At 39.0% G+C, this 19521-nt stretch overlaps 1 protein-coding gene across 1 annotated transcript in view; it reads right to left on the bottom strand.

The window, feature by feature from the left end:
- The window catches only part of LOC149065191 (myotubularin-related protein 9), a 60548-nt gene extending 50058 nt beyond the window's left edge, over window positions 1-10490 (bottom strand). The window contains exons 1-3 of the mRNA XM_089254405.1: window positions 10432-10490; window positions 6527-6700; window positions 1253-1433 (exon numbers count right to left, since the gene is read on the bottom strand). Of these exons, the coding sequence (XP_089110531.1) occupies window positions 1253-1433; window positions 6527-6673 (328 nt within the window). The 5' untranslated portion in view covers window positions 6674-6700; window positions 10432-10490. The remainder of the gene's footprint in view (window positions 1-1252; window positions 1434-6526; window positions 6701-10431) is intronic.
- Between the last annotated feature and the right edge of the window lie 9031 nt (window positions 10491-19521).

The raw sequence follows: 19521 nt of genomic DNA, 5'->3' as shown, positions 1-19521 counted from the left end.
TGCAACCATGAGCGCCCGTTTGGGAATGCATCCGTTGAGCTTGAGATGAGGCCGATTCATTAGCCAAGGCCCTAGACACAGCGGTCTCAAGACTTAATTCCGATTTGGCTAACAACCGCTTCTGAATAGCCCCATCCGCAATTCCATAAACAAATTGATCACGCAATCTCTCGTCCAAGGTGGCGTCAAAATCACAGTTCACGGCAAGGAGTTGCAGTTCCGCCTTCCAAGGCATAGCAGTTAGTTTTACACTTACTGTTCTCAGAGTAGCTATACCTTTTTCTTTCATGGTAATCACTTTACCTTCCTCCAAAGTACTGCGACATATAAAACATTCATCAGGTGGAACCAACATTTCAGAAGAGAAATGACACGAAAGGGGACAAAAAGCAAGTTATAGGGTAGAAAAACATGGGACAGAGTGATGCACATGCTTAGTTGGTTGATAATAATAAAATAGCACGATCTAGACGGCTTTGACTTGAGAAGGATGTGGTGTTGCCAATATAAAGAAACAAAAATGATATGATATATGCATAGAAATACCAAAAATATTTGTTAAAGTGGCTGATGGAATCCGTGGGTGGGGAGAAATATGGATTTCCCCGTCAGGAATTGACACTCACAAACACAAGCCCTCATCTCATCTAACATTCCTCTCGTCGGACCAAATTCTAGGTCTATTATGTTTTTTTACAATATCAGCTCTCGATATCATTATTATTTCATATATTATCAGCTCTTACAATATCTACTCTTCAGTAAGCATACCTGCACATTTTCGGTGTCTCGCAGCAATTGAACATCATTCATTTGTACCAAATAATGATATAAAACATAGTACAATAGATGTAATTAATTTTTTTAAAAGAAGTTTGTGTTAAACTGGAGGTTATAGCAACATTTTTCCGGATTTTACAGAAATTTTAGCATTTTCACTGCTCTGTAGTTTGATAACTACAGCCCCGTAGAAAAAATCATAAATACAAAAGCTGTAGCAAATTTTGTCTTCTACAATATTGTAACTTAGACTTTTCCTCTCCGATGTATAGGAACAGAGATATTTAGCAAAAACCAAGAAAGTCCGAAAATTTTGACGTTTTCAGTATAACTCAGCTTGCACAGGGCTTTCGTTTCATTAATTAAATCGGTATTAAGGCATTCTTACGTGTTCTAATTTTTAAGAATTAACTGCGGCAAAAACTGGTACAGTACAACCTTGTGTCTAATGCCTTCATAAATGTATACATACCTATATTCATGAGGTTCTCAATGGAGCTTGCAACATTACTGCACGCTTCGACGTTAGGAATATCAAGTTGCAAAATCCTGAAATCTTTACACTTCAGGAAGATGATTCCAGAGTACACACCAAGTTTCTTGTCCACGGCGTCGAGCTTTTTCTCCATGCTGTCGATCATTCGATGCAGTAGCTTTTGTTTCAAAAAAGAAAAGAAAAAACATTTACCTGTTAAGAAAATGCACAGATTCGAAAAATGAAAAACTTCCCTCACAATGGAACAGCTTTGGTATAAGGGACAGGTTGGCGATTTTCGGCGACTTTTTTTTCCCGGCGCCAAATATGTCAGACGGCCCGAGAAAAAGCCGCCAGACACTACGTGCGCCAGAAAAAAAAAGTCGCCAGCATAGAAAACAGTAAAAACAAATGGCATAAACAAAAATAAGCTGTGGAGTATTTAAAAAATAAAACTGGATAAAAAAAATGGTCCGGGTTTAAATAAAACCCGGACCGTTGTGAATAAATAACGGTCCTGCTGTATAAATAAAAATATTCTATGTATTATAAATTAAAACCCGGACTCTCTTTCCGAGAATCCGGGTTCTTATAAATAATCAACGGTATAAAATAAATAAATAAAATAAAAAGGATGCAGGGGCATTCTGCATGTAGAAAAGAATAAATATTGGAAAATATTAAAGGTACAACCTGAGGGAAAAGATGTCCAAAATAATTCCAATTAATCCGACACACACACTACATCATATATACGGAAGGAAGAGAAAATATGAAGAACTATCCTAACGGTTTTTCAAAACGCCGCGGCTATTAAGTGACGTCATTTGGAAGAAAAAAAGAGAGAGGATAGAATGAGAAAACCAGTTTGAAAATGGCAGTAAGACCCGTTTGAAAGACGCGCTAGGACGCTAAGAACACGGAAAAACAACAGTCAGCGTCACCGACTGGCAGAATTCTACGAACATTCTGGAACAACGACAACCCAGCAGAACAACAACAAACCAGAGCGCGCCAACGATGGCAACTTATCGCCGGAAAAAAAGTCGCCAATTTGGCGTGTCCCTTATACCAAAGCTGTTCCGCAAAATTTTCCAATTTTGATAAATAAGTGTGAAAACATGATTTTTTACTACTTTTCTGCAAAATCTTGATAATTTAAATTTTCCGAAGCAAAAATTAATTGGAAGCAAAAAGTTTTGCCCACTTGAGTTTGCTTGAAAGGGAAACCATAGGCATAATTTCTTTTACTTTCATAACTAGTCCCATTTAGTCCCATGTGCAAGATTGTGGTTTCAATGGAAGAGGTTTGAGGAATAGAACCTGTGCTTGTGAAAGTTTTTTCCCCTGATAGGGAGAGAGGACGAGGAAACATTTGCACCCTCTTTGGTGAATTTTTATGGTTTCATGCCACTTTCCCACATTTTTCCCTACTGCAAAATGGGGAAAAAGACTGCCCTTTTTTACTTAAAATTGCAGCCAGGTTTTTTTTTTTTTGAAATATTTCTAAAATACAGCAACTTAATTAAAAATTAGATTATAAAACTGAAAACTGTATACACGTGATAAAATATCATACAACGCCCATAAAACATATTTATGGTTGTCGCATCTAAGTATGGTTAACTTCTCAATTTACCCCCAACATGTTTATCGTATTTCTTTTCAAACGTGTCAATTGTGTTAGAATTTACTACTCTCAGGGGTAAGCTATTCCATTTATTAACAACCCTATAAAAGAAAAATTCCCTGCGACATCATAACCAAGAATTGTCCCTTACCAATCGATACTACTTTACCGCACACCAACTCCAGTCATATATCGCCATACTGCAATTTCCAACCAGTGGAGTTGGGTGGGAAATGAAGACTCCATCCATTGGTGGTTGCTTCAGGCTCGGTGAATAAAGAACTTGTTCCAGACATTCTATGCCCGGATTTGAACCCGTGGACCTTGATGGTAACCTTCATGGTGGAAAATGAGCATCTTATCACTGCGCCACTCAGGCGACCAATTGATACTGGTACCCCCTAATCGAAGCAGTCAATTGAAGGGGTATTAATTATTCATGGTCTATCCTATCCATTCTGTTGAAAATTTTGATCATGTCCCCCAGGCACCTGCATTCTTACAATGTGTAAACATATTCAAAAAATGAAGTCTCTCTTCATAACTCAAGCCCAGTATGACAACAAAAGCATGAGTAGCTCTTCTCTGCACACCTTCAACCTCCTCCTCTAAGCCAGGTCACGGCCTGCTGCTGTCTCAAAGAAGGCATTTTAGCAGGTGCTCAAAGACGACCCAGGCCACGGTGGAATCTGCACGTGCATGTGTTAAGAACCTAATGTGAAGTCAGTTTGCTTGTAGCGTGTAATGCCGCCATCTGCTGTCACTTTTTCTAACTATATTGTTGTATGTCTGTTGCTCTCTGTGACTAGACTTTTCAATGGGGAGCTCGTAAGCCTAGCTCTCCATTGACGGCTTGAAGTTAGGAACCGCAGAAAACCAACTTCGGCTGCCCACCACTCTATGTCCCTCTGTATGTATGGTCTCCAAAACCTTACGCCATACTCCAGTCTAGAACGAACGCTAAGAGATCTTTTCACAAATGAAACTGAGCATTCTATTCGATTTTTTAATCACTGCTGATCAATGTTTAAAAAACCCAAGTCACACGTCTATAAGAATACCTAGATTGGTGATCCCAGTTCCATCTGGGATAGCGATACAATTTGACTCGGAAGTGAAATGTAGATTGTTTCTTCATGGTTGTTTCAAAATGCTATTATTATTTTTGTAAACAAATACAAAATTTGATTTTTTTTTAAAATTGTGAAATTTACGTATCTCCAATCATTATATTACAGGGCTTGACAAATCGCTAGTCTCCATGGTGACGAAAAAATTGCTATCGGTGAATAAAATTTTTCATATGTGATCACTAAATTATGGGCTGAAAACCACAACAAATTTTCAGAATTTATGTTGGCATGTCTACTGACACAGAAAGGATCACTTAATTCCAGAACGTTGCAAAATATGACAGTTTTTCTTATTAAAAATATATGCTTGGCTGTTAAGAAATTTTTCTGGCGGCTAAATTTCGATTTACAATTTCTTCAAGTTCTCTTATATATATATATATATATATATATATATATATATATACACACACGCACACAGAGAGAGAGATGTCATATCAGTTTCATCAAGATTCTGTAATGGCTATAAGATCCAGGCCCTCCACAACTATCATAGTTTCTAAAAAATCTTTCTTATTACCCAAGCTCCTGGCATTTATTAACACACATTTTAATTTGCCCAGTGATTTAGTGTCAATCGAGAAGCCATCCAAGTCAGAGGTGGGTAATTCCCCATCAGTACTGTTATGATCCCCTTCCTCTCCTTTCTTCTCCCTTCCCACCGTCTACCATAATCCTGCTATCTCGTGACTTTGAAAAGCATTTTTACTACCTGTAAGTAAGTAATGCATGTATATTACCTGCTGGCTATATCAAATAATAGGCTGACGAAATACAGCATCTAGTGGAGTCCCTGAATGAGGAGCTATATACCGAATTTCCCGACTTTGGAGAACATCGTTTCTTTTCCAGGATAAAGATTGGGAACAATCTGTGTAAGTAATACAGCAAAACCTCCTTATATGGCCACCTCCAATTAATGGTAATCTCCAAACAATTGTCATATTTTTTTTGAAACCAAACACGTGTCCCATAGACTCTAGTTACCCGTGGCACAGTTCTTGATCACTCAAGCAGCCCATGACACATTTCCACATGACTTAAGTGGCTGCAGCACATTCTCAGATCATTTAAGTACCTGCAGCATATTTAAAGACCACTTGAGCCAAGGCCATAGCGAGAAGGGGGATCTGGTCCCCCATGAAATATGAGAAAATGACTGAAAAAGGGGGGAAAGATGACCAAATCTATTGTTGGACCGCCCCGAAATGAAAGTGATCCCCTCCGAACAAATTTTCTGGCTACAGACCTGGCTTGAGAGGCCAATAGCAACACCATCTACAGCAGAAGACCTCTGGACAAGGTTTGCGGCATCATTGAAGGAGGTCATCTCACCTATAGCTATTGGATATACAGTCCCCCCCCCCTCGTATTCACAGGAGTTACGTTCCAGGGGTGGCAGCGAATACGGGAAATCTGCGAATAACCAAAAACATAGTTTTTTCTTGTATATATCGTTTATTGAACAGCATGAGAAGAGCAGGGTAATGCAGAGGTATAAGGGAATGTAAAAGAAGGTGCAGAAATTGTTGCCGATGTTTTCCGAAAGAACATTGTGATTTCTATTTGCCGTTTCTTCTTCATATCATCAAGTATGTTGGGATATGATGACAAGGCTTCCTCTACCAATTTTTCTACATGTGAAGAGCCTACCATAGAGGGATCTATGCCATGAAAACAATCTATTGCTGATTTGAGCGTGCGAAGCCCTTCCGCTATGTTACTCATGGTGAACTTGTCTTCTACTTTTTTAACTTGATCTTCATCTGGTACCGCTTCAGTTTCAAGAGCAGTCAACTGCATTAATTGCTCTTCGATCAATACCTCTGAACTGCTATTAATTAGCTGTTCGACTTCTCCACTTGTTTCGCTAACATGACAATGTCTTTTCAGTCAGCTCTGTAGAATTGGTTGTGTCCTTTAGCGCACATTGTGGCCAAAGATTAATCCAACCCAAGGTGACTATTTCTCTCTTGGGAGCTGCTACGGCTCTAGTGATGACAGTAATGCCATTAGCGAGCAATTCTAAACATGCACAACTCAAGTTTTATAAACAAAACACATCAATGATGATTTCTGAGTGTTGCAAAAAAAAATTTCCATAAAGGAAAAAAAACCAGCGAATACGGGGGTCCAACTGTACTATAAAAAAAGGTAAAGATGCATCTGGCTGCTCTATCCAAAGACTATAGGAGTGAAGACAGTCTTCAGTGCCGTCACAAGCTTCACGGGGAGGACTTCTGCTATACATGGTGTTGCCAGTGGTGGAATTCCAGATCACTTAAGTGGCCTGCAACAGGTTTTCAAACCAATGAAGTGGCCTGCACTCTCCTAAAGGTTGAATACCGATGGGCTATAGCCTGCTAAGTCCCCCCCCCCCCCGTATATACGCCTCAGCCAAGCACAAATGATTCCATGGGCATTGGAGTGAATATAAGAAATGCATTGAAGATGTGCAAGGTCATCGAATAAGGTGAAAAAGAAAAGCAAAATCTCAAACACACTTACCCATAATTCACCACCGCCATCTTTTCTCGACGACATTATCAAATGATGACCAGTTACACAAAGCGCCCCCTCGATATCAGGTTCGAATGGCCTGTGGAGGACGACACCTTCGATTTTTGATGTTTTGATCAAGTCAGCGAATTCCATTGTTCCAAGATTCTTTTTACTTTATCGCTGGTGAGAAGAAAAGAAAATCTATGATTTGCAAAACTTTTTAAACTCTTTGTTTTATCATGCCACAAGAAAAAAAATCACTTATCGAGAACCTGATTCAGCAAAAAATACATTAACATGAATCACAAATGCGAACTACGAGGGCTTGAAAACAGATATTCGGTTGAATACCTAAGAAACATTCAGCAGAACTGAATATTCAGCAAAAGCGCCAAATACTAAATAGCAACCGAATATTCATCTCATCACTAATTCATTGCACGTGTTGAAATTGCTCTCACTTGAGAAATCGCAGGCACCAGGTTGCCATTACAGATATTTGACTGAATACCTAAGAAACATTCAGCAGAACTGAATATTTGGCAAAAAAAGGCTAAATACTAAATGGCAACTGAATATTCGTCCCATCACTAATTGATAGCACATGTTGAAATTCAGCACTTGACAAATCCCAGGCATTAGGTTGCCATTATATAAGTAACATTCGGCCGAACCGAACGACAAAAGGACCAAATACTTGTCCCTTCACTATTTTTTTCCCAGTGCTCACGATATTAAACTGATTGTGTTGAGCTGAGGCTTCGCAACTTTAAAAACCCTATTAAATGTATTTCTCCAGTGAATTCAATTTTGCATTTTCGTGATTTTTTTTTTGTCTGTACTGTCCGTTCAATTCTGTGGACCTTTGGATTATTCTGATTAAATAATGTAGATTACTACTGTCCCGTTGACAGAGGAGGACAAAAAAAAGAGAAAAAAACCGGTGTGTGAGCACTAAAATAAGATTTTTTATTTTCCTACTTTATGCACCAGGTTGCAACCTGCCAACTATGCATCCGTAACAGTAACCAAACTCTGTTTTCACCATGTTGTCTTTCTCTTCCTTTCTGTCTGCCTTATTTTACTGTGTCGAATGGCAGAAATATGACAGAACCGATGATACGCCATACGTAGGAAAATACAAACGCTGAGCATGATAAAGTTACATTCTTCTGCAGACGTAGAATGATCCCTTCGGTTCACAAGGAGTAGAAAAATCTGAGCCTAGGAAAACCCGGCTTCAAACCCCCAAAAATGTATGTTGTCAGTAGTACCCAAGGTTTTGGCTATCTGATTTAGGTTCAGTCCACATTAGTTCAGATAATCCAGGTCCTACTGGTGCAGTTGGGAGCATGAACGATGCATTTTGCCCCAATCCCATGGACTGGAGGTTTGGTTAGCTGGGGCAAGCACTGTTTGGTGGGGAAATGGACTTATACACTTTAGAAAGTTACCGAATGAGGCACCTTGGAAACGTTCATTTTCTCCGTGTTTGCCTCCTCCCACTGGATTACACTGCCTTCTTTGTCTGCTTAGGGCTTTAAATCTTATTGGTGAAATAATATTAATAGCGGGGCGTTATAAAAAATATTGCATTTTCTTTCCGATTTAATCCAAATGCAGTTCAGCTATATCAACTTGAGAATAACAGCCAGCGAGCTAGGGGATCCTGCTATCATTTATTAATTCACAGATATTCCAATACATTTGTATTGTGGTATATCACAGCATTTCTTATATTAATAATCGGGGAGGTAAGGGGACCATGACAAAATAAAAGCGAAATCACACCTATGGTGACAGCTGTAGCAATTTTACTTTGTTCCCCCTTACGTTTCATTCGCATATTCACATTCATGCATTTATGTTAGCGATTAGATGAAACATTTCCTGCACTATTGCATAGTTGAACTTAGTGTCATTCCGTTTTCATCACATGGTGGTGGGTGCTGTTGCTGCATATTCTGTCACAGTCATGTTTCAGCACCAATTCCCCCCCCCCCATTGCCCTTGGTGTTGGACTGTTTCTGGTGGGACAAGGCCTACAACCTCAAACCCAGCAGAATTTATGGAAAAAAAAAACAGATGAGTGGTAAAAAAAAACTATTTCGGATTTCGGAGCAGCTTTGGTATAAGGGGCCATGTCAAGTTGGGCAGTCGCCAACGTCGACATGGTTGCATTCTCTGAGTTGTTGTTCTAGATAGTTCTTATCCAGATGACACTAATTGTTTCATGTTTTGTTTGCTCCTTTGTTACCACAGCGACTCTTTTAAAAGTTCAAACAACCATTTTGTTGTTTCATTTCCCAGCTTGCCCTTATACTGCGCTTTTAAGATTACTGGATATAAATCTATCAGGTTGTACCTTTAATATTTCTTACTTTTTTGCATACCCTGATCGATTTATTATTTAAAACAGAGTCTGGACTTTTATTTTTCATATGCAAATATTTATTCATATCACATGAAATACTAAACCACACATGCACCTCGTCTATATTCCTCTGCGGAACTTCTAGCAAATCTGTATATGATGGAATGTGTGTGTTGTGAACCCAACATGAATACAAATACAACGCCACAACAGGCAAATTGCCCAACGAGGTGGCTGACATCATGGATCCCGAGCCCCTACCTACTTCTGCTACAACACACATGCACCCCCCCACCCGCGGAACCCCCCAACGAATCGGTACATGCGGGAATGTGCGTGTACGTGTAGTGCCACTGTGGTGGTCGAGTGGTTATAGTGCCGGACTCGTGATGCGAGAATCCGGGTTCGAACCCCACAGTGGTGGTCGGCTGAAGTTGGTTTTCTGTGGTTCCCAACTTTAAGGCGCAAATGCGAGCCGATCTCCCCGTTAAAAAGTCTCGCCACAGAGAGCTTGTTCTGTGTAATCATGGGCAGAGATACGGGGGAGGGGGCATTGCCCCCAGCGTCAAAGGTGGAGTCGACTAATCTATAATGTATATATGAATTGACATCATCGTGCCCACAGCAATAATGACCATGTCCCACCTCCCCCAGACTTCCAAGTCTATCTCCACCTATGTGTGTAATGCTTGTTATAGTGCTGCCATTTGCCTCTAATTTTCAAACTATGAGTGAAGTGTCATGATTGAAGATTTACCCTTGTAGGCCTGTTGCTCTCTGTGGCGAGACTTTTTAACAGGGAGATCAGATAGCATACCCACCTCGAAGTTGAGAACGATACGAAACCAACTTCAGCCGACCACCACTGTGCGGGTTTGAACCTGTCCTCACGATGCAAGTCAGTCACTATGACCACTCGACCAACACAGAGGGTAACAGGAAAGACTGTTGTTCATTTAAAAGAGCCTGGATGCCATATGTTGCTTTGATGATTATTATATTTAGTTATTATTACAATATGCACGTTGGTTTCCATTGTTATGTTTTCTATATGCCGGTGATTTTTTTTTTTTTCGGTGCCCGTAGTGTCTGACGGCTTTGGCTGCTTTTCGTCGGGCCATAGGACATGTTTGGCGTTGAAAAAGAAAGTCGCCAAGTGGCCACCCTTAGACCCCAAAGTTGTTTCCTTCCCCTATATTGCACCGATAAAAATCGGACACAATCCTAGTTTATTTTTTTAACAAAAACATGGCATTTTGAATGGGAAGTTTGAGATTTCTAATTGCCGTTTAAAGGGTTAATTATAAATTTTTAAATGTGCACGTGCTAAATTTGGGGGGGGGGGGGGGTGGAGCCCTACATTGAGTAGCAATTAGATATACTATTGAGTCTAGGAAACTGAATTTTGGACATTGTCAATAGAGACTCCGAATGTTTACTGTTATCAAGCTTAATTTTATAACAATGGGAAAATTTTCACAATTTTTACAGCATTGTATTAAAATATAAATTTCGAATTCTCGTCGGAAATACTTACTGTTGTCCACTTTTCAGCCACACATCTTCATTGTTTACATACGTACGCCCTCTACTCAGTTGCCAGAGCCATCAGAAAATTTCCAGTCAAGTTTGATGTGACCATACGCCCCGTATTTCCTGGGACAATCCCGGTATTTTCTGTTTTATTTTTGGCCGTCCCGACTTTTTGACAAAAGTGTCCTGGTTTTTCCCGTATTTTCCACGAAGCCTACTTGAATTTTTATTCTTTATATTAAAAATTGAAATTTTTTTTCAACTCATAAATTATATTATGATAATTACAACTATAAATAAGAACATTAATCTCCTACATTTGTCTTAGTGAACGTTTTTTTCCGTGGAATTCATTTTAATCCACTGCAACTTGCAGTAGTGCTTCATTTCCCGCCATAGTGATTTTCCATAAATTCAACAATATTTAGCAACTTTGTTCAGTTTCGGCGATAATTGACAATGTTCAGTATTTTCCTGCATTTGGAATCGCAATTTCCCGTATTTCTCTGGAGGAAATATGGTCAGCTTTTTCAAATTCATCCTCATATAGTTGCCCGAAATATTTAAACTTGATATGGTCAGCTATGTAGTTATGCGATTTCAAGTCTATGCCATTTCTTGCTGCCATCTATCTAAAGACTTGAGAACTTCATTGAACATCACAACAAACAGGAAAAAAAATAATACTCGTGCTGCTATCTATTATTAAAAAAAACGAAAAATTACTAATTAGTACTATTTTCTAACCATAGATAGCAGCAAATTTTCGGTCAAAAGTAGTGTTTCTGTGACTGTGCTATACAAACACGGCCGCAACTAGATGTTTATTCAGCCGGAGCAAGAACGCATTTTGACGCCCACACGAAATGTAGAAGCAGCAGTTAAAGAGTGCATTCACCGGCCCCTTCCGTCCAGCGAACGTGGCACAAGATCCACCTGCCAGTGCCATCTTAACTCATGGGCCCACCCGGGCGCCTCAAAAGAAAAGGGGCCTCAGAAAAATGAAAAGTAGTTGAATTTTTCGGGTAGGGCCTCAGAAAAATCACTTGGCCCGGGCGCCCATGATGCTCTTAAGACGGCCCTGCCACCTGCTACCCCCCTAGTTGCGGCCCTGGATACAGGCACTATCGACGTAGCAAACTCGACCTAAAAAGTGGCAATTGAAGAAAAAATGCGCTAATGGTTGTCCATATAAAGCCGGGTTTTCCTAGGAGCAGGTTTTCTGTGCCGTGCGCAACGTGAACCGCCCAGCGCGACACGCCGTCAACTCATAGGCGGTGATAGACTTGGAAGTCTAGGGGTGGGGCACGATGATGATGTCAATTTATATATATGGATATACACATTAAATCAGTCAACTTCACCTTCGACGCTGGGGGGGGGGGGGGCAATGCCACTTCACGCGCACCCCCTTCCCCCCCCCCCCCCGTATCTCCGCCCACTCACCAATAAGAAAAGCGGTAGGACTGTTTTCCTACAGAGAGCAACACGTCTTATGACAGCGCTTTACGTTGGGCGTGATTCGTGGACTGCTTCTGGAGGAGTTAAATGCGTTGTGCGCTGCGCAATTCTTCTTTTTGATCTTTGCTCATTTTTGTTGTTTTCTTTTTCTTTCCCTTGCCTTCATGCAGATGACAGAATAGTTGCTGTCAGGGCCGTATATAGTCGCCCTCAGTTGATGCACCAACCTAGAAACACAAACGCGTAGCGTGTTTATGTAACACGTTTCTGCCAACGCCAAATGGTCTCATTCGGTTCTCACACGCGGCAAGCAGGTGGGCCTCATTAATGATTAGGGGTCATTCAAGTATTACGTCAGCATCGATTGTGGGGGGTTTCCGATTTGCTGACATTGTGGGGAGGTTGGATGATGCCTACGTCATCAACCACCCTTTATGAAGATATGAAATATTCTTAATGGCATCTTATTCGGTGCGCCAAAACGGAAAAAAAACCGTTTCGATAGTTATTGGGCTACCTGAACTAACATTCTCCCCTACTGATATGTCCCCTATGGAGCCACTTTATTGATCTCTAAATATTTCACGGATCCTTGAAGTGCTCTAGAAATGTGTCCTGGCCGCTTAAGTGCTCTGGGAATGTGCCGCGGGTTACTTAAGTGATCTTTGAATGTGAAAGTGATCTTTGAGACGTACTTCAGTGATCTGAAAATGCGCCACGGGCCACTCTGAAATTATGCCACGGGTCATTTAAGCGATTTGTAAACGTGCCGCCTAATTTTTACAAAATTTGGTTTGGGGGGGGGGCAAACTGCATCAGATAACCTTCAGGGCCACATTTGTTCTGCGGGTCAAGGGTTTACCATATATGGCTTAGAGCAGCGGTTCTCAACCTTTTCTGACTCGCGGAGCCCTTTTCAGTGAATAATTTCTCTGGCGGAGCCCTGTTTAACTCGAAGAGCCCTTTTTAGTATATCATTTATATGGCGGTACCCTTTAGGCCTCTTTTTTTGTTTGTTTATCGAATTTACTGATTTATTTTATTATTCTCGAGTGGCCGCGGAGCCCCTGGGAAGTGCACACGGAGCACCAGTTGAGAGCCACTGCTCTAGAATACTTTAAGACATTCATTTTTAAAAATATTGTTGGTACTTCGAAAATCGGAAGTGCCTTATGTGGTGATGACGAAGCTCAGGTATAAAAAACTAAATTCTTCATTCAGCTTTGTTCCTTATAAACTGACCTGAAAGTTCAAACTTCCAGTTCAGTAATTTTTTCAAGGCTCAAGGAGACATCCAAAACAAAAGACCTCCACACAAGCAGACGACAGGTAAAATCGTAAAAAGTGAATTTTTTCACACTCCCACTTTATAGTAATGTGCTGCCATCTAACCTCAAATTTAAAAGCGACTCATGTGGTGATAATGAAGTTCAAATTAAAAAAACCATATTCTTTATTCCGCTCAGTTCCTTACAAACAAAGCTCATAAACTGAACTGGAAATTCAAACTGAAAGTTCGGTTATTTTATTTGAGCATAAGGAGACGTTCAAAACAAATAACCTCTTAATGAGCAGACGACAGACGGTTTGTTCGGTTCCCTACAGGCTTAGCTCACAAACAGAACTGGAAGTTCGAACTGCCAGTTCAGTAATTTTTTCAGGACACAAGGAGACGCCCAAAACAAGTAACCTGGAGAGAAGCAGACGACAGAGATTCCGAGGCTTGCATCGAGCTTATATTACTGGAGGGAGCATCTAGCCGCCGCGACTGCAGCGACATCAAATGCAAGGAAATCACGTGACTCGATGAAAACAAAGTTCTCGCCTGGCAATTTGCACATAGAAATGTACAGTTCGGTCTCTAAATATTAGGTTTCAAAGATTAAAAGAAAAGGATAAAGAACTCATATAAAGGTGAAAAAAAGATAAAATTATTTATTTCATTATAATACTGGAATCATTTCTTTCATCAATTCTGGATTTTCCTCCATTAATTCTGGAATTTTTCCCTTCATTATTTCTTGAATTTTCATTCGTTAATTCTGGAATTATTTCGTTTATTAATTATTATTTCTTTTATTATTTTTGGAGTAATTGCTTTCATAAATTCTGGATTTGTTTCTTTCATTACTGCTGAAATTATATCTCATTAATTCTGGAATTCTCTTTTTCATTAATTTTGGAATTGTCTCTCTTTCATTAATTTTGGAATTGTCTCTCTTTCATTAATTTTGGAATTGTCTCTCTTTCATTAATTTTGGAATTGTCTCTCCTTCATTAATTTTGGAATTGTCTCTCCTTCATTAATTTTGGAATTGTCTCTCCTTCATTAATTTTGGAATTGTCTCTCTTTCATTAATTTTGGAATTGTCTCTCCTTCATTAATTTTGGAATTGTCTCTCTTTCATTAATTTTGGAATTGTCTCTCTTTCATTAATTTTGGAATTGTCTCTCTTTCATTAATTTTGGAATTGTCTCTCTTTCATTAATTTTGGAATTGTCTCTCTTTCATTAATTTTGGAATTATCTCTTTTTCATTAATTTTGGAATTATCTCTTTCCTTCATTCTGGAATTATCTTTCATAAATTTTATTATTCATTAATTCTTTCATTAATTTTGGAATTATCTCTTTTTCATTAATTTTGGAATTATCTCTTTCCTTCATTCTGGAATTATCTTTTATAAATTTTATTATTCATTAATTCTTTCATTAATTTTGGAATTATCTGATCGATGCTGAAATTATCTTTTCATTTATTGTTTTATACTCCTATTTATGCCATAAGAAAATAACGGAGGATTGTGTTTGTTTTCACCGAGTCACGTGATGAAACGACGAAAGATGTTGGGGGACAGTTCTTAGTATAGCCACTATACAACGGCCCTATCCTTCTACAGTCGTCTTAGTTCTCAGCCAATACCTTCTAAAGCAGAAGGTGTTGCTCTAGAAGGTGTTGTCTCAGCACTGCCAAGGCGGAGACCGCTGATGTCATACTCTCTCCAGTAATATAATCTCGATGGAGGCTTGATTTATATACTGCTGGTGCTGCCATCTAATCTCGAAATTTCAGGCAACTCGTGCGATGATTAAAAAAGGGAGAGAGTCGTTCGTTATTTTTTGGCATAAAATTTTTTTATGAGACGAAAATTTTGATAACAAAATTCTTACATTTGCAACAATCGATTTCAGGTAGAAAAAAATGATTATTTCTTTCCACAAAAACATTCGGACAATATGGATGATCGAACAAATAAGTGAAAATACTGATTATGTGGTCTTCAGATAGGGTCACCAGATTCAAAACTGAAAAAAAGAGGACGCCTGGTGCGAACCTTATGCAGTGCCGTCTTAACGCATGCTTTCCCCCACCCCAGGCCGTGCCCGAAGGGCCTCAAGAGAAGAGGTGCCTCAGAAAAACGAGGCGTAGTTGAATTTTTCAGGTAGGTCCTCCAAAAAATCCCTTGGCTCGGGGCCCATGATGCTCTTAAGACGATCCTGCCTGTCAGCCCCACCCTTGTGGGGGCATCATGGAATTCCAGTACTTGATTACTTTACTTCTATTAATTTACATTAATTAAACAAAAATAGCAATAAAAAATTCGAAAAATGATCAAAGTTATCAAATTGCAACGTATATTTGATAAAGAGATGATGAAGCGCTTTAAAAGTATGACAAAAATTTATGCCTGTTCAATATGGTTCGAGCCACGATGAAGTGTCAGCAGGTGGACCACGCGCTAATTATTATTAATAATTTATGAATTTTTTAAAATTAATTTAAATGCCATTCCCTCTCAATGGATCGTGTTCGATTACGATCTACACCAGCGGTTCCCAACCATTTTTGACTCGCGGATCAGTACATAATTTTTCCATCGGAGCTCTATTTGACTCGAGGAGCCTTTTCTGTATGTAATTTTTATGGCGGAACTCCGTAGGCCTCTTTTTTTATTTATCTGTCAAATTTGCATATTTATTTCCCTTGAGTCGCCGCGGAGCCCCAAGGGCTCGCGGAGCACCGGTTGGGAACCGATGGGTCGCAATGAGAATTCCCTAGAGAAATTTTGAGTTCTTACCTTTCAAATAGCATTGAAATCAACAGAAATTGATTATAATAACATATAAAAAGTATTTTTTTTTTTTAATTAAAACGAACAAACAGCAAATTACAATATACAGTCAAACCTCGTTAGTGCGTCACCCGGTTAACACGTCATTCCGCTTACCGGGTCACTTTTTGGAAGTCCCAATTGTCCTCAGGCAGGAACTGGCACAGCTATGGCTTACTCCGTTTAACGAGTCACTTCGCTTATTAAGTCATATTTTTGCTTTCCAAAGAGTGACTCATTAACGAGGTTTGACTGTACAAACATATGTTACACGACACAAAAAACACACACACACATATAATACATACACTATGTAGCCCCAAGGGACTATGAAGTCCTTCCAGCAGGCCTATACGATTTTAATTACATGATTTTGTCCCTCAGCAACAGCTCTTTCCTTCATTAGATGTATTTTAATATATAATTAATATGCATTGGTGCAATAGTTTATTTCAAAGTACTGCATTGATATCTGTGTTTTTGATCATAATAAAGACATTGTAATCTGTACTTTTATTAGTATTTGTGTAATTACTAGAGTAGATGAAGTTCATTATTTTCGGTGCGGTGTAACAAAAACTTTTTTGAAATGATGTTTTGTTACTTTTAAGCACTTGATAGATATTTTTATATCTATTCGAGGTTCTATTTTCATTTTTTACTAACCATTCTTCGTTTTTGATGATAAATTTATAAATTCTGTACACGTAGTTCTGTCTCAGTGTCATGAATGAATGAACGCCAGGGTCTCTGCCACCGAACTTATCCCGTTGCCGAGATCTCTTCCAGCCCAGCTTCGTGGCAGAGTCTGGAACAAAGTGAGTGTGTAGCTAGTGTTGTGTATGATATTTCAATGCTGCCATCTATACTTCAAATTGTGAGTGAAGTGTAATGATTGAATATTTGTAACGTTGTAGGACTGTTGCTCTCTGTGGCGAGACTTTAACTGGGAGATCGGCTCGCATTTGCTCCTTGAAGTTGGGAACCACAGAAAACCAACTTCAGCCGACCACCACTGTGGGGTTCGAACCCGGATCCTCGAATCGCGAGTCCGTCACTATATCCACTAGACGACCACAGCGGCAACTGTCTCAGTGTTAATATGTGGCACTTATGTTTTTGTTTTCTATTGGAACATTTATTAATTCTCTTAATTTATTGTAAAGATTGTCTAGATTGCGTATGTTTTCATAATATGCTCCTCCCCAGACATATATTCCGTAATTTATATTTGAATAAACCCACGCATAGAAGATATCTTTCAAGAAGTTATTATCAACTATGTATTTAAGTTTATAAATGACTCCCGAATACATTGAGTTTTTTTATCATTTTTTCACTATGTATGTTCCATTTTAGGTTATCTTGTATAATTATTCCTAAGTATTCATAATTGCACACTCTACCTATTTCTTCACAATTGCATACTGATATAGTTTGAGATTGGCAGTGAGTGTGTAATTTTACGTGAATTTCTGTACTGTCAGTTATATTTCTTGTTTTCGTGCACATAAATTTAGTTTTTTGTGTATTTATTTTTAATTTGTGTTTAATTAGCCGGTGATTTATTTTTGTTAGTTTGGTTAAAAGAACAGAGAAGGACCTATCTGTTTCTGTATCCTCAACATATAAAACTGTGTCATCTGCAAAAGATATAATGTTGCCATTTAGATTTAGTTTACTCAGTTCATTTATGTAAATTAAAAATAGTATCGGCCCTAAGACCGAGCCCTGTGGGACGCCTTTTTTTAACTTCTTGAAAATTGCTAATTTTTTTTCTCTATTATGACAGCTTGTCGTCTAGTGTAGTAGTATGATTTAAACCATTCTAAGATACTTCCTCTTATACCGGCTGAATATAATTTCTCTGTTAGAATGTTTAGGTCCACATAATCAAATGCTCGTTTTAGGTCCAAAAAAACTATTATTGAATATTTATTTTTATTTATTCCATTGTTTATCAAGTCCGTTAATTTTAGAATTGCCATTTCTGTATTTTTGTTTTCTTGGAATCCATATTGATTGGCTGAAAATTTTTTTGATGATTCAGGAAATTGAGCAGTTGGTATTTCATACACTTTTCTAGAATTTTTGAAAAAATCGGGAGAATTGAGATAGATTTATAGTTGTTAGTATCATTTTCCTTTCGAATTTTTTTTTTTCGTCTGGGGGGGGGGAGGAGATGCAAGATCCCCCTATGCCCCCTCCCGCGCATGTTTCTGATCACACCAATATGCGTTAGGAGGTGGTGCTGACGAAATTTTGCTGACGTGGGGGTCAAAAATGGCTAGAAATTTGCCGACGTAATACTTGAACGGCCGCTTATTCATCATGTATAAATTTTGTGAAATTAACTAAAATGCGATTCCCTCACAATATATCGTGTTTGATTGATTACGATCCCAACTATCAACGCGTTCCTCAAATAACGAAAAAATGAATGTAATAAAATGAGAGTTCTTTTTTCTGAACAATTTTTTCCCTTTCAAGATTTATGTTCGTAAGTCGAAAAGTTATAAGTTGGGGTGCGACTGCATAAAATGTTTTTTGGAGGGGCCGCAAAATTCCTAAGCCCGCGCCCTGGGTCTGAAAGCCGTTGCGTTTTCGAGCTTATTGTTTTGTTTTTTTTTTTCAAAAAATTTAATTTTTTTCTATTATTGTATTGCTCTGTTGTGTAACAATGTTTTCTGTTTATTTGCTACATTCTGTTGATAACATGTTATGAAAGAGGTTTATATTTAGGGAGAATGGGTGATAAAAGAGATAGGCTATAGCTGTGTAATACGATGTTTTAATAATGACAGCCTTCCGACGAATTATTGCGTAAAGCTTTCTGTGCGGATTTGCAAGATAAGCTGGAGGTGGATGGTTTCGCGAACTGACTCGTGTTTACAGATGAAGCCACCTTTCACTTATGTGGCAAAGTTAACCGCGCCATAATTTACGAATTTGGGGCACGGAAAATCCACATGGAACAATGTCCCATCAGCATGCTTCTCCAAAGGTGAACGCTTTCTGCGCCGTAATCAACAGTTGTGGTTTTGGTCCCTTTTTCTTCATGGAAAAATCGATTATTGGTTATTCCGTCAGTCAGAGGAAGCGATTCCCGGCTTCATTCTGCAGCAAGATGGTGCTCCACATTGGCATAACAGCGTACGCAACGTAATATCTCAACGATCGTCTACCCCAGCGGTTCCCAACCGGGGGTACGCGAAAAGAAAATGGTAATGGCGGCCATCCATCTAAAAAAAGAACAAAATAAAAAAAATTTTAAAAAGAAACTTTAAAAGTAGGTAGAGGTTTTTTTACTGATATTGTCACAGTTGCAATATATATATTGACCTTTCCCCATCAATGAAATCTTCTATAACAGAGGGGATGCGTCCGCTGGAAGGTTCGGCCTTCCCTCCTCCCAACTGCGCTCAACCTATGATCGGAATTCGTAAACTCCTTCCTCTCGGCTCACTTTTCTTCGGCGTTTTAGATTTGATTATTGACTCATGCCAGGCTGTGCATAAAAGT

Source organism: Pholcus phalangioides, unplaced genomic scaffold (genome assembly GCF_987345545.1).
Source record: "Pholcus phalangioides strain wild (caught in Gottingen) unplaced genomic scaffold, Ppha-v1.0 ptg000041l_1, whole genome shotgun sequence".
Lineage (NCBI taxonomy): Eukaryota > Metazoa > Arthropoda > Arachnida > Araneae > Pholcidae > Pholcus > Pholcus phalangioides.
The sequence above is the reverse complement of the archived record's forward strand: the minus strand, read 5'-3'. Positions and strand labels throughout refer to the sequence as shown.